Source organism: Monodon monoceros, unplaced genomic scaffold (genome assembly GCF_005190385.1).
Source record: "Monodon monoceros isolate NGI ecotype Baffin Bay Population unplaced genomic scaffold, NGI_Narwhal_1 Super_Scaffold_20, whole genome shotgun sequence".
In the NCBI taxonomy this organism is placed as follows: Eukaryota; Metazoa; Chordata; class Mammalia; order Artiodactyla; family Monodontidae; genus Monodon; species Monodon monoceros.
The window spans coordinates 7,414,936-7,430,594 of NW_021703777.1; the positions used below are offsets into that span (position 1 = coordinate 7,414,936).

General features: G+C 42.1%; 1 protein-coding gene across 7 annotated transcripts in view; it reads right to left on the reverse strand.

Annotated features, from left to right (window-relative positions):
* Positions 1–15,659, reverse strand: part of ABCG2 (ATP binding cassette subfamily G member 2 (Junior blood group)) — a 140,066-nt gene that overhangs the window by 38,474 nt on the left and 85,933 nt on the right. For all 7 annotated transcript variants that reach the window (XM_029234619.1, XM_029234620.1, XM_029234618.1 and 4 more), the window contains 2 exons: positions 5,960–6,181; positions 252–311 (listed from right to left, as the gene is read on the reverse strand). In XM_029234619.1, coding sequence (XP_029090452.1) covers positions 252–311; positions 5,960–6,162 — 263 coding nt within the window. In that variant the 5' untranslated portion in view covers positions 6,163–6,181. The remainder of the gene's footprint in view (positions 1–251; positions 312–5,959; positions 6,182–15,659) is intronic.

A 15,659-nucleotide genomic window follows, 5' to 3' on the forward strand; every position in this document is an offset into this window, starting at 1 on the left:
GGAGGGAGGGAGACGCAAGAGGGAAGAGATATGGGAACATATGTATATGTATAACTGATTCACTTTGTTATAAAGCAGAAACTATCACACCACTGTAAAGCAATTATACTCCAATAAAGATGTAAAAAAAAAAAAAACACTATGTAGTACATCTGAAACTGACATAATATTTATGGCGACCATAATCCAATTTATTAAAAACCACACACTAAAACTACAAAGAAAAAGCTTACTTATACTGTTATACTCACGAAGATTTGCCTCCACCTGTAGGTCCCAGAATAGCATTGAGGCCAGGTTTCATGATCCCACTGTAAATACAGAAATATATCAACTTATTGGACCACTTTACAACCAGTTCTATTAATTTAGGGTTTGCATTTAATACACTCAATGAAGGCTGATAAAATTATAGACAGGGGAAAAAAACCCCACAAATCAACCGTTAAAGGAAAAAGAAACCGAAATGTCGATTAACAAAAATCTAGCAGACAAAGAATGTTAACCACAAGTCAGGACTTATAAGAAAAATGACTTGGGTCCCTCTAAATCCCCTTCCCTTATTCTCCACACTGGTTCCCTGATGTAACTGACTCTGGTGAAGCATCTCTGCTACACTTACTCATCTTTCACGGTGTAAAGTGCGTTAACAAGTTCTGAGTGACACCAGATGACTAGTATCTTCATGTCACCTGACTTGCTACCTCGGTCTACACAGTTAGTAAGTCAATGGACTTCTAGAATCACCAGTAGAAGTGTGCTCACTGTACAAATCTAGTCAGACAAAGAAACAGTATATCTGAAATAGAGATTCAATGGCTGGAATAAAGCACCCCAGGGGGTTAAAAAGAAAATATCACCAAGTCTTACCCCTCACAAAATTCTTAATCAAATTAGAAAAGTAAAACACACACTCTCAAGATATATCGTCTTCTTCCTTGTAAAGTATGAGATAAGTGGACTGGAAAATTCTCCGTTTAGAAGTGGTAGATGCCACTTTCTAAAGGAGACAACCTTTAAGGATATATAGACAAAGTGTACACACAGCATGCTTCCAAACAGACTAAGTAGATGTTTGAGGGTGGTGAAAATTCAGATAGAAAGCAGAAGGGCTGGGCTTCCCTGGTGGCGCAGTGGTTGAGAGTCCGCCTGCCGATGCAGGGGACACGGGTTCGTGCCCCGGTCCGGGAAGATCCCACGTGCCGCGGAGCGGCTGGGCCCGTGAGCCATGGCCGCTGAGCCTGCACGTCCGGAGCCTGTGCTCCGCAACGGGAGAGGCCACAGCAGAGAGAGGCCCGCATACCACAAAAAAATAATAATAATAAAATAAGAAAGCAGAAGGGTAGAAAAAATTAAGGCAGTTTTGACTGTGTTGAGTCTCAAGAAGAAAGCAAATACTTATCCTAACGGTAGCCAGTAGAATGACTAAGGAGGATGGACTGGAAAAAGGAAAATTAAGGGCAAGGCCTCCGCAGTTATGTAGGCGTGATGAAATAGAGGCCTGAAAAGCCCTTTCAAAACCCTGGCGACTAAATCCAATCTCTCTTTGGAACTGGTAGCTAAATCAAAATTTATTCCACAGAGAAAATGGTACCTATTCCAAGTGGATGGTCCAAAGCCAAAGGCTATTCCATTCCCAGATCATGATTTTCACAGACGCCAATTCTATGATTACACAATTGTTGTAAGTGATGAACTTTACAAAGTACCCCGGTGCTTCCATCCAGGAGGACCTCAGCACTTACTGACTATTGTGTTTGCATCGTCACAACTGTGAAATGGCTGGTGCTAGGGTGACCTGTACCTTTCACTCTGCTCATTAGCTGAAACACTGAACAAAAATAAATGAATTAGGTAAGCCAGGAACAAGGTGTAAAACAGAAAAATCTCTTATTCTTTCAGTGACTTTCCCCACAGATGTAAAAAAGACATGCTAATGGCTGGGTGAACTTTCAAGATGCATCTATCAATAGCTCTTGATGCACTTTCTTTATCAGTAGCTATCTAGTAACAGCTCCTAAAATCATGAGATACAAGCTTGTTATTCACTAAAACTCTGCTGTCAGAAAACCTTTCCAGGTTTTAGAAATATCTCCTCAAATCGAGACCAAGCAATCCGAAATAACTAATCCCAAACTGAATGTAAACGTTCTAAGACAAAGAATTTTACAGGTCCCTCAGTTGGGTTTACTTTGGCACTAAGCCCTAGCATGACAGAAAACGACAGCAGTGTAGAATTACAACTGCAACGGTTCCAGTTTGGAGCAGTGGCTAATTCTCCCTTCATTCATTAAACACAGTTATCTCATGTCTACTATGTATAACAAGATTACTCTTCTAGGACATGGGACTGAGCTGAGAATAAAACAAAAGTCCTAGCCCTTGTGGAATTTACATTCTAGTCCAGGGATCAGCAAACTACAGCTGGTCACCTGTCTTCTGTTTTCATAAACAAAGTGTTACTGGAACAGAGCTATACTCCTTCATTTGCGTTATTGTCTATGGCTGCTTTCATGCTACAACGACAGGGATGAGTAGTTGCAACACAGATGGATGGCCCATAAAGCTGAAGATATCTACCATCAGGCCAGGCCCTTCACAGAAAAAGCAGTCGATGGTCTACAATTCCCTTGTCTCCCCACCCTACCCCCCGTCCTACTATCATCCCTCAAAACCGACTTCCCACCCTTATATACTGCTTTACAGCATTTACACGCAGCAAAGTCCCCCTCACTAAACTGTAAAACCCTGCCAACCAGAGTTATGTCATCTTGTATTAAGCCTCAGCCCAAAAGTATGTAGCACAGTGGTCTACAAGGGAAGACCCCTGAATACTGGACACACGAAGTGAAACCTAGCTAAAGGAGTCACATCACATGTATTACTTTTTTAGTGGATAATGGTTAATCCTTTGGTCTCGGTTTATAAAGGAGCAGTCAATGCCATTCCCAATGCTTGGAGCATGGCCTCTCCCTACCCTACCCTACTGTCCCCTACACACACACACACACACACACACACTTGTGCACACATCTTCACCTTCTCTCTCCCCACACCCCTGAATCTCTGATTTAGGGTTAGGGATGTCCACTGTGTCTCCTAACCCTTCTATCACAGTAGAATGACACAGTGAGGTGCTCTAGTCGTCTGAATCCCCCATTAGACTAGAAGGTTTCTCAGGACAGAGGACATATCTGTGTCACTAGCATCTTGCACAAGGTCAAGCACCCCACAGACACTGGACAGTTGTTGAATAAGTGAGTCTCAACATTTCCATAAATGACGATTACTTATAGGAAAACCAAAAGAAATGTTTTCAGTAAAAACAAATGTTAAGAAGTAGGAAAAGTGCATGGAAAATAGGTACAGTCTGACTAGAAAGAAAACTTAGTGACATTCCCTACTCGTTATCTTACGTTCAAATATGTCAATCATTTCTATTAGACTTCCGCTTCCCTTCTTAGTGCGAAGGTGATGAAAGTGGGTAGAGGTGCAGCAATGCCAGCACCCAAGAACACAGGCTGCAAAGGGAGGTAGGAGGAGGAGAGGAAAGAGGTGGAAGGGCGGGAGACTGCGTACACTGAGGAATAAGAAGATTGATTGAGCAAACCAATGAGTACATTAAAGACAACGAGAACCAGGTTCTTCACTTTTTGAGATGTTTTACAAACATGGAAATGTGGAAAGAACCTTGGAGTGTTAGATATAAATTGGAGGATGTATTAATGACAAGTCATGGGTTTTCATCTACATACACAGATACAGAAAGTTTTAGATATGTGTATAAGCACACGTGTGGGTATACTGAAACATACATATAGTCAGTCCCTACCTAGGTCTGTCCACCGAGAAAGCCTAGAAGCTATAAGATCCTAATAGCAACAAACATTCCCGATACCCAGATCTTGGTTTGTAAATACCATCCTCCACATAAAGGAACATCAGCTGGTTCCAGGTCTGATGCAGGGTGAGTACACAGTGAGTCCGAAAATTCTTGCTGTGCCAACAAAATATTCAAAGAATGAGAGTATATGTCAAAAGAATGAGTTAAAACACAAAACAAAATACAGAACCTACCTTGAAAGTCTCCCACTGACCAAGTCAGGAACAATAAAGGATCAAGATGAATAATGACAGGACTTCCCTGGTGGCGCAGTGGTTAAGAATCCTCCTGTCAATGCAGGGGACATGGGTTCGAGTCCTGGTCTGGGAAGATCCCACATGCCGTGGAGCAACTAAGCCCGTGAGCCACAACTACTGAGCCTGCGCTCTAGAGCCCATGCGCCACAACTACTGAGCCTGTGCTCTAGAGCCCGTGAGCCACAACTACTGAAGCCCGCGTGCCTAGAGCCCATGCTCCACACCAAAAGAAGCCACCGCGGTGAGCAGCCCGCACACCATAACAAAGAGTAGCCCCCGCGCAGCAACGAAGACCCAACACAGCCAAAAATTAATTAATTAAAATTTAAAAAAAAGACAAATGAGAGCACCCTTTTCCCCATCCCAGAAATTCTACTTAGTTGAAGCCCGCAGATGGGGGAAAAGATAAGAAACATTACTGCCTAAATAAGAAACGTGAGTAAGCAAGAAAAACGACCCCTGGTATCCTTTTAACTGTAAAATTTGAAAGGATGACAAGATTTGACTGAGTTTTTATGAACCTAGGAATGCATGTAAGGGTGAACTCATCTGTTGCTGAAACACACACCACTGAACCATAAAAACATTACGAAGCCTCCAGCAGATGACACTGTTACTGTATCAAGTTACTAATTTACTAGCTTTAAAACATAAGCAAGGTAAACGAACCCTCGAGCAGCATATATTTTAAATTTATTCAACCTGCACATACTCAAATCGTCTGTTACCTTCCACTTATCAGCACAAAATCTGAAGTGACCAGCATTTTTCTTGACTAGTATGCTCCACAAAAAAACTTGTCAGCTTTTCAGAAAGGTCAGTTGACTCCAGTCTAGGCATGTGGCAAAAGATAAAAGCTTTTCATCTACCATTCCTCTCCTTATTCTCATACTCAGGGTTTCTTTACACAAGAAAGCATCAAGGAAGCAGGCATGACAGTCTGTGTTACTGCATGGAGAAAATACTATCTAATTCTACACAGCACCTGGCTTCCAGTAACCCAGTCTCAGATCCCCATTGTTTCTTCCCCACCCACATCCAAAAATTTTCTCCCCTATTTGTCATCTCCCAGCCCTCTGGAAGCAGCTGGCTGCCAGTAACAGAAAAGACCACAGTCCCATATAATGCATCCAGATGATATGAGAAATGTCTGATTCCATATAGGTTTGTAGCCATACCTGGCCAAAGGGCTCTTATCAAACCACTCCTCCAGGCTTGGAAAGCCGAAAAAGTTGCTTCCTTTGTCTAGGAATAATTATTTCCCCAATTAAACAAAAAAATTAACAAAACACATAGGCCACGCTACCTAAGCAAACCTAGACTCACTCCCTACTCCACAGAGAGGTAGAATCCAGCTCAGTTCTCTGGAAATCAGAAAAACATGAAAACCCTAAAGGCTATAATATATGAAAGAGAGATACCTGGGACCCAGTAGATTCTATCTGAATGCCCATTTCTCTCCCCACTCTACAGCCCACTCCACCACCATGTGATGAATTAGTTGCTGGATGAGGAGAATAAAAATCATAGTTTTATGTTGACTTGGATTCTAAAATATAAATAAGTGTATTAATTTGGATCCTAAATTCTCTTATCACTTTGGACTTCAACAGCATAACTTAAGCCAAGCTATAGTTGTCTTACATTTACATACACCTAACATGTGATCCAACTGTTTCACTGCTAGTTTAGCCAAATGAAATGAAAGCATGTGTCCGTATATCTGTATAGACTTGTACACCTTTATCTGCAATAAGCAAAACCTGCCAGGTTCACTGCATGTCAATGAACCTATTTAAATAAAAGTTCATGCACATACTTGACATTCTTTAGTATTTCTTTCTCAACTGTTTTCCGACAAAGTAGAAAGCCACTCTTCACTGTTACTCGATAGCAGATGTTATGAAAACTTAACACAGCTCCTCCAGTAAACGTCTTCAGGTCATTGGAGGTTGTCTCCGGGACGCAATTGGTGTTTCTTTTTGACATTGGGACAGAAACTTGGTAACTACTGGAAGACATCTGGAGGGTTTCTGCCTCTCTGTAGAGGGAAAAGCAACAGTAAGTTGACAGTAAATGAGACGGTAAACAGTAGTTAAGAGTACACTTAAAACAATTCGGTTTTGGTGCAAACTTCCAGTCATAAAATAAGTTAAGTCCTGAGGATATAATCTGCAGCACGGTGACTCTAGCTAATAATACCGTACCGTGTATCTGAAAGTTGCTAAGAGAGACCTTAAAAGTTCTTATCATAAGAAGAAAAAATGTGTGACTTTGGCGTGTGATGGATATTCAGTAGACTTACTGTGGTGATCATTTCACAGTACACACAAATTTTAAGTCATTATGTTGTGTGCCTGAAACTAATATAATATTATGTATCAATTATATCTCAATTTAAATTTTAAACAGACACCAAAAAAATTTTAATGTAAAATGCCTCATTGGTCATTTTTATATTGATTACATGTTTCAGTAAAAATATTTTGCATATATTGGATTCAATGAAATATATTTTTAAAAATTTTAAACAAGTCCATTGTAAACCTCAATGCAATAAATAGCTCCATCTCCAATAAATAGGCCACATCACAGCAATAAGAACAACCTTGAAACCTATATTAGGGAGGCAGACACAACTCTGAATACATACACTCCAATTAGGTGTCAATTAAACATCTAATAAGTAAATAGGGAGAGTATGAAAATTTCTCAAAACTCATGAAGCAGAAAAAAGATGAACGGGAGTTAGATCCGACTTGAAAAGTGTATTACGATACGACTCAAGATCAGGGACAGACCACATGATCACCATCACCCCGTTTTTGTTTGAGTCTATGACACAGTTATTACAAAAAGGGGGTTGGCCAGGCAGTCAGGGATAAGAGAGATTTATTTGAATTTAAAGCTCCAGACTTGGGCAAGATGGGAATAAAGATGCAGACCTACTAGAGAATGGACTTAAGGATATGGGGAGTGGGGAAGGGTAAGCTGGGACAAAGTGAGAGAGTGGCATGGACATATATACACTACCAAATGTAAAATAGATAGCTAGTGGGAAGCAGCCGCATAGCACAGGCAGATCAGCTCGGTGCTTTGTGACCACCTAGAGGGGTGGGATAGGGAGGGTGGGAGGGAGGGAGATGCAAGAGGGAAGAGATATGGGAGGGAGGGAGATGCAAGAGGGAAGAGATATGGGAACGTGTGTATGTGTACAGCTGATTCACTTTGTTATAGAGCAAAAACTAACACACCATTGTAAAGCAATTATACTCCAATAAAGATGTTAAAGAATAAATAAATAAATAAAGCAAGCTCCAGACTTCAGGCGGCCTCGGGGCCGGGCTGCGGGTCCGGTGGGTCAGCACCAGCTGATGCCCGGTGGGCACCGCCGCCTGGACCTGTTGGGCGAGCGCCGGAAACAGTGGGCCCTGTCAGGCCGGAACGCTTCACCTCTTGGTATTTCCCGCAATCGCCACGTGAAGCACCTGTTGATGCAAAGCTGTCTACACGGTGGGTCTGGCCCTGGTAATCTGCCTCATTCGTGAGTTCCCGCCTGTGTTAGGCACTGCGTTTGGGCAGCTGGTTAAAACGGTGAAGAGCGGGGTTCCCAGTCCCCGGAGCTGGCCTTCTGCAGAGGCAAGACTTTCCAACGCCAGCTGCAGTCCACGGGCGTGGAGAACGTGTGGGCTTTAGGGATGCTTGCAGCGAGTTCAAGTTGCGGCTTTCCCACTGGTCGCTAGTGACCACAGACACGTGCCTTTAACCTCTGAAAGTGTTACCTTATCCGTGAAAAGGAGATTGACAGTTGTTTGTGTTCTAGGATTGTGTGATTTACATGAGAGAACCTATGTAAAGTACATGGTACACTTCTGGCATGCCGTGGATGTGTTGTGTTTGGGGTTTTTGTCTGCCTTCCTGGGCATCAAAACAAGTGCAATCGAACCGGTACAAGAAGATGGTCCTTCCTTCCCATTAGATTAGTGATATTTATCTTTATCAAGGTGTTGAAATGCTTTTGGAAGGTATAAAATTTGCTGCCAGTTTCAGCCTATGACTTGGTTTAGCCTGTTCACTGAATCTTCCTAAAATATATATGTGCTCAGAAATCAACTCACCGTCCCTATTTTATACTCTGTGGAGCGCTTGATGCTGTGCCCTGGACCTCACTCAGTGCCGGGCAGGGTCCTGAGAACTTACTAACCTCGTTCCTGTGTCCGTGCTGTGAGACACAGCACATATCGTCATCCCTTCATGCCTGATGAAGAAATTAGGCCAAGGAGGGGAGAGAACGCGACCAGGGTCACACAGGTGATGGCGGTTACAGCTGACATCTGTTAAATGCTTTCTGTGTGCCAGGCACTGTTAAAATGGTTTTTTTAAACATGTATCATTTAATCCTTGCTACTCTGTGAGTTAGGTTTCATGGTAGTGACCGAGCTGCATTTTGAACCCGTATCATTCTATTTTTGTTTTTTCTAAAATATTAAAAATTGAAAAAAAATTACATTCTAAAACATTTTTAGTGTCATATATGTGGAATGTCGCGGGGAATGTGAAAGTGATACCTGTGATGACAGGTGTCATGATGATATGAAACATCAACGAAAACCAAGATTTTGTTTATGAAGAAAGTATTTGTATTCAATACCCCCAGGTCATGTTTTTAGTTATCAGTGGGAACTGTTCTTTGGGTTTCAGGGCCTGTTTGGAGTTCCTAAGCTCAGCGCCCCAGAAGGGTTCCGTGTCGCCCAGGAGAAGGCCTTGAGGAAAACAGAGCAGCTGGTGGGCCACGTGTGCTCCGCACCGCCGGGGCCCCAGACCCTGCTCATCTTTGACGAGCTCTCGGACCCCTTGTGCAGGGTGGCCGACTTGGTAAGACGCCGGGCATGGGCCGCAGACCACCTCTCACTTTTGCAAGTTAAGCTCAGTTTATTAGGTTCAGTACTGGACTGTAAGGTTAGGAATGTCTGAACTGTTTGAGAGGTCTTGGGTGTAATCTGTTATAGTGAAGTGTGCTGTTGAATGGGAAGAATGTACAGGAAAGGTCAGATTTAGTACTCGTACTTTAATCCGTATATTTAATAAAATAGATTTGTAATATGTAATGAAAGAATGATTACGCACATGGCAAAGATTCTTCATGTGACAAAGGTTCTTCATTTATGAAAATATCTACCAAAATTCTAACAGAACATTTACCGGTACATTTACAATAAAATTAATTGCATAAAAAAAAAAAAAGCTCCAGACTTTATATGCTCCTTCAACCAACTAGGAAGATAAACTCCAAACTTCTTTGGAACGACAAAATCATTTCCTTAATGAGCAAACATACTTAAATTCTAGGAAGGTTTCGAATTATGTACAAAAATAATGGAGAAAATCAAACCAGTAGTTAAGCAGTTAAAGAATTTAAAACAAAAAGTGAGGATTAAATGTATAAATGAAGTTGAAAATATTTCATTAAACAAACTTAAAAAGGCCCCTTTAAAGGATTTAGAGTAAGACCTTAAAGTGAACTTAACAGCTTGTGAAACAGGTTTGAAATGTGAAACTTCCATAAAACTAGTTTTAATTTTTAAAAATCAAAACAATCCATGAAGAACTTTCTCTCTGGCTATGGTAGAGTAGCTGGTCCAAACCAAACATTCTCCTAAGAACAACTGTAGAAGTAGACAAAATGTAAGATGCAGCTCTTTGAAGAGCGCTCATTAATGAGAGCAAGCAAAGCAGCCAGGACTTGAGCTGCCAAGTTCCTGGAAAGGAGGGAGGCTGAAGGCACAGCCAGCACTCTGTGCCCTTTTCCCCTCGAGGCAAAGTGCACATCCATGGGGCTAAACTCAGGAGAACCAGGCAGACGGAAGCTGCTAGAGGCCAAAAAAGCTGAACAAATATTTAAGTAGCCTCTCAGTGTTAGGGAGACCAAGTTTGGAGCTGTGAGCCTACCAGTTGAAAACCTGAAGTTTTTGAGATCCCACTAGGCCTATGACCTGGAAATATGGGCAACCCAGAAATAGACCAGCTTCTACTCAACCAAAGTGATCCACTCATACTTTGCTATAAGAAACTTAAATCACTCTGAAACTTATTACCATCCAAATTTTCAATCAAAAATTACCAAGCATGCCAGCAAATAAGACCTAATGTTCCAAAAGAAGAAAATAGAAATAGACCCATAGATATTGCAGATTGGAGTCATCAGACATCTGCGTTAAAATAACTGAGGGATACGTCTAAGAAAATAAATGAAAAGATAGACTACCACCAAAGAACCAGAATCTGTATTTTTTTAAAAAATCCATAGATGAGTTTATTAGCAGTTTAGACTCAGATTAGGAAAGAATTAGTGAACTGGTAGGCTGGTATGTAGAAAACATACAGATTGAAGAGTGTATGAAAATTCCACGTATCACCATGGAAAAGAAAACAAAAAAACTCCAGACTGAAAAAGTAGGCTTTTTTTCTACATAAAAGAGGTACCAAGCCACAGATTGAAAAAGCTCTAGGAACACCAAAGCAGGACACATACAAGAAAACCATGCCTGAGAATATCATAGTAGAACAGCCCCCACACCAAAATAATCCGTAATTGTTCCTGTACCCCCAAACTGCTCTATTGTTGTCACACTTAAAACACTATTCAATCTTGGAAACTGCAAAAGTAGGAAATCACTTAGAGACTGGTCCCAGGAAATTAGAAGAGCTTGGTTTTAATCTGTGAACACAATGAATGGTAATAATTAGCTAAAATCCTACTCTCTTAAAGCAGTGAAAGAAGGCTCAAGGTCCAAGTAATCTAGAGACCTTATTGACTTTATGAACTTCTTCAGCCATCCCCCATGCCTTCAAAAGCCAAACTATGCCAGTCTGATACGAGCAATTGCTTCTCCGGCCTCCATCCCCATTTGATGTTCAGCCACCGAAGACACTTTCTAACCCTGTCCCGAGGCTCATTAAGAGAATCAAATAACGTACCACTTGAATGTAAATAGGTCATTGGCTCAAGACAGACATTCATACAAAATTTTTGTGAGATTTTCTGCTAATAAAAGGCACCAACTGGAACTAAAGTACCCAAGAAAGATTAGCCATGCCCATCCATCTATCCATCCATCCAAGAGAGAGGGCTAAAGCTTATAGACACAATCACAATTTTAGAAGTGTGTGCATACCGAGTTTGCCTTCACTGTGCTGGGCTTAAGTTTGTGATTCACACTGCTAGGAGGTGCTGGATTCCTCACTAGGATTCTAATAATCTTCCTCAGGAAGACAACAGGATCTTAGTTTTTCATGTGTCACAACTCAAGAGATTAGCAGGCATAACTAAGGTACACCATCCAGCTGAAGCACATTATACCAAAAAACAAACTTATTTCTAACACCAATATGGAACAATATATTACTCTATGATGAAACAAAAAAGTTACAGTAATGATTACAAAATTTAAAAAATACAATGTCTCAGGGCTTCCCTGGTGGCACAGTGGTTAAGAATCCACCTGCCAACGCAGGGGACAGAGTTCGAGCCCCGCTCCGGGAAGATCCCACATGCCGCGGAGCAACTAAGCCCGTGCGCCACAGCTACTGAGCCTGCGCTCTAAGAGCCCGCGAGCCACAACTACTGAGCCCGCGTGCCACAACTACTGAAGCCCGTGCACCGCAACGAAGAGTAGCCCCCGCTCGCCGCAACTAGAGAAAGCCTGCGCGCAGCGACGAAGACGCAAGGCTGCCAAAAATTAATTAATTAAATCTATAAAACAGACAAACAAAAAAGACCCCACCACTCTGGCTGCTGTGTGCCAAGTGTGGAAGCAAGTTCCAGTCAGGAGGCTCCTGCAGAAAACCAGGTGAGACACGCTTGGACAAAGGGATGGGCCTGGGTAATGACAGAGGGGACCTCAAAAGTTCCAGAGCTCTGTTCCCACGCAGTAAGGTTTAGATGCCTGTGAGACATCCGAGAGAGAGACAGATCTTTGGTTAAAAACTGAGAAGCATAAACAAGACTCTCGTGGATGACAAACCACAAAGCCTTCTTGGGGGTCTTCAGCAGTCAATAATGTATTGCTCTATGATTTTTAAAACATGCTACAGACCCACATTTGATTAACTGTGAACTGCTTTTCAAGAGGCATCAAGGGATTTACACTGTCATACACAACTGTAAGGTTTAGGATTTTGGCAGGTGCAGTAAGTGTCAAAATCCATAAGAAGATCCGTTGTCCCTGGCTTACCAGCCCCTTGGCTTTCTCTCCTGGAAGGACGGTGCCTCCCTACTATCTCAGCCATACATGCTGCCCACCTTGGCATTGTGAATCAAGACGGTGTCTTCTCACCCACTTAACTCTCCCATCTTTTATCCATCTATCTTTCCAGCCCACTCCCTCTACTTATCAGAGGACAGCTCCCCTAGGACTCCCACAGTTCCTACCTAAGTTAACCTTCTACTTATGCTCTGCTTTTCATTCCCTGTTGCTTACTCAAGGACATCTACCCAGTTATCTTCCACCACCCCTCACTTTTTCTCCCCTGCATCAATTTTTCCTTCTCTCCTGATTATAAAATTCTGTAATTCTTCTCCCTTCTCCCCCTCCCCTTCTATGAAGATGGTATATAAGCCCCAAATTCTAACAGCCCCTTGGAGTCACTTTCTTTTTCTTTAAAAAAAAAAAAACAACAACTCCCACAGCTCCTGTCCATCCGTTACACTTTCCCTCCTAAGTCCCTCTTAAAACCACTCCAATCAGGCTTCCATCCCACCTCACCCTCACACCAAAACCACTGCTGACAATATTAGGTGACTGCCAAAGTGACATATCCAATGACTTTTCTGATTAAAATGTAATTCACCGACCATAAACTTCACCCTTTGAAAGTACGGCTAATTATGTGATTTTGAATGTATTAATGATCAATTCTTAGTGAAACCACCAGCAACACTGAAAGCTGAATATTCTCTCCTGGAAACATTTTCTTCACTTTGATTTCAGGACAAGATCAGGAAGCTCGGTTTAGGACATATGCTTTTGAGACATTCAAGCAGAGATACAGTGGACGGTTGGATGCTGACAGGAGAGGACCTAGAGATACACACCAAGTGGTATGAAGACCCTGAAACTGGATCAGAAGGGGAGTGGCTGTTGAAACACCACTGTGGCATAAAAGTTATTTTGAGCTGAAGGCATTTGAGTTCTTGAAATCCCTTATCTGCCTAGAAGCAGAGCACGCCCTCACGCAAATTGTCATAAGTCCTCTCCCCAGAAGCAACCAGGGAAAATTGACTCTTACCACCTGAGACAAAGAGAAATCTGTACCACACCTAAACAGACCTGTCAAAAAATTATCTATTTCCCATCTATTCTCCTAAAGGCCCAGTTATCTTTCCTGAAAGTCATTTGTGTTCCCATAAGTGCCCTTCTCCCCCTCTCCTTCTATGAAGATGGTATTTAAGCTCAAATTCTAACCACTCCTTTGAGTTACATTTTTCTGTGAACTCCTTTTCCACATGATTGAATCTAACCTGCCTTTCTCTCTCGTTAATCTGTCTTTTGTTGGTTTAATTTGCAGGCCCCCAACAACAGAACCTAAAAGAGTAGAGGAAAAGTTTTTCCTCCCCTCCTCTGCACCTAAGAGAGGAACGCCAAAGACTCAAAGGACTGAGTCCTAAGGATATGTTTACAATAGTGGCGATTAGGAAGCACCAGCCAAGAGATACACAATTTGACAAAGTTAAAAATTACCAACTCCCTGGAATTCCCTGGAAGTCCTTGGTTAGGACTCTGTGCTTCCACTGCAGGGGGCTCGGGTTTGATCCCTGGTTGGGGAACTAAGATCCCGCCTGCCGTGCAGTGCAGCCAAAAAAAAAAAAAATTACCCACTCCATTTATTCTCACAAATTACACAACAAATCACTTATTTTATAGATGGTAATCTGGTTCTTGATGTGTAAAAATGCTATAAATAAGGCCCAAGGAAGTGATTCTCTTGTGTTCAAGATAATTGGAGGTCAGATGGAAAAGTACCTATGCTTCTTTCCACATTCTATAGTAATATGCACGGGGAAAATAAAATAGTGCTGTCCCCTGGACACATGTGGCTACTGCTACTCAGCACTCGAAATGTAGCTGGTGAATGTTTTATGTTATTTAACTTATTCACTTAAATTTAAATAGCCACAAGTGGCTAACAGTTACCATACTGGACAACACAGGTCTAGACTGTTTACTTCTTAAAAATGTATTTCCTCATTCTTGGGTTACTTGATAAATAACCAATTTTATAACCCCATAAAAGATACATATACTTGAACACTGAGGTCACGCCACCCGCTCTCATATCCATCCTGCATCAAAAAAAAGAAGACAAGAAAAGATGCATATACTTGCTATATGCTGTTATCAAATAAATTCATTCCTGAGTTTTAAAACAGCACAAAACTGTACTGTTTTTATTTCAAAAACAGGATAGTGCTATATATTTCAGGTTGAGAATAACAAATCTATAAAATGATTAAGTATACAATGGCTGAAAAAAGGCAATGCTTCTTATTTTAGAACTGTCTTCTGAACAACTGCTAAATTGAATTACATCACTTTCCTCAAGCGTAAACAAATGAGGTGAATCCCTAAGGAATTAAATCTGATCCCCAAACAGAATTCACATTTTACCAAAACATTTTTGACCATGTTTTTGCAGAAAGGGGGACCCCTTCCAGGGCCCGAGAGTGGGCTCTGCTCTAACACTCGGAAACGAATTGTCCAAAGAGACACACATGCTGACAAGACTTTATTAGGGGTGCCAGGTGGAGAGCGGCAGGGTAAGGGACCCCAGGAGAACTGCTCTGCCACGTGGCTCACGGTCTCAGGCTTCACGGGAACGGGGGTCGTTTCTGGGTTGTCTCTGGCCCATCACTCTGACTCAGGGTCCTCCCTGGGGGCGTGCGCGTCTCTCAGCCAAGATGGATTCCAGCGAGGAGGCTTCTGGGAGGTTGGCAGGACGTATCGTCTCCTCCCTCCTCCTTTTGGCCCCTCCCGGATTCTCCCAGTTAGCTTTTGGAAGCAACACCTCATTCTTTATCAGGACCTCCTGCCGTGAGACAACTCTGGCAAGCAGTTATCCTGCTTGTGCTTGGCCAAGGCTGGTGGTTTCGGTCCACAGTTCCCTAACAATAACAGAAATTTCGTAACATTCTCATGGTGAATTTCATACAGCTTTATTCAGAATTTCAAACACCAAAGGTAGGCTAATGAAAGAAAAATAATTAATTCAAATAAAATATAACCCTGCCAGCCACCCTCCAGGGCTTTCCTCTAAGAGTCACAAAGATCTCTCTAACAGTGTATGACCAGTACGTGGATCACAGCTCACCAAACAAACTAGCACTAAAGTGTTCTTCTAGCCCCAGCTCATAGTGTAGGAACCTTCCTCTCGCACCCTTTTGACCTTCAGCCATCTCCCAAATTACAAGTAAAAGAATGATATTTTAAAGTATCTCCTTTAGACTTTACTGGAAACCTGCC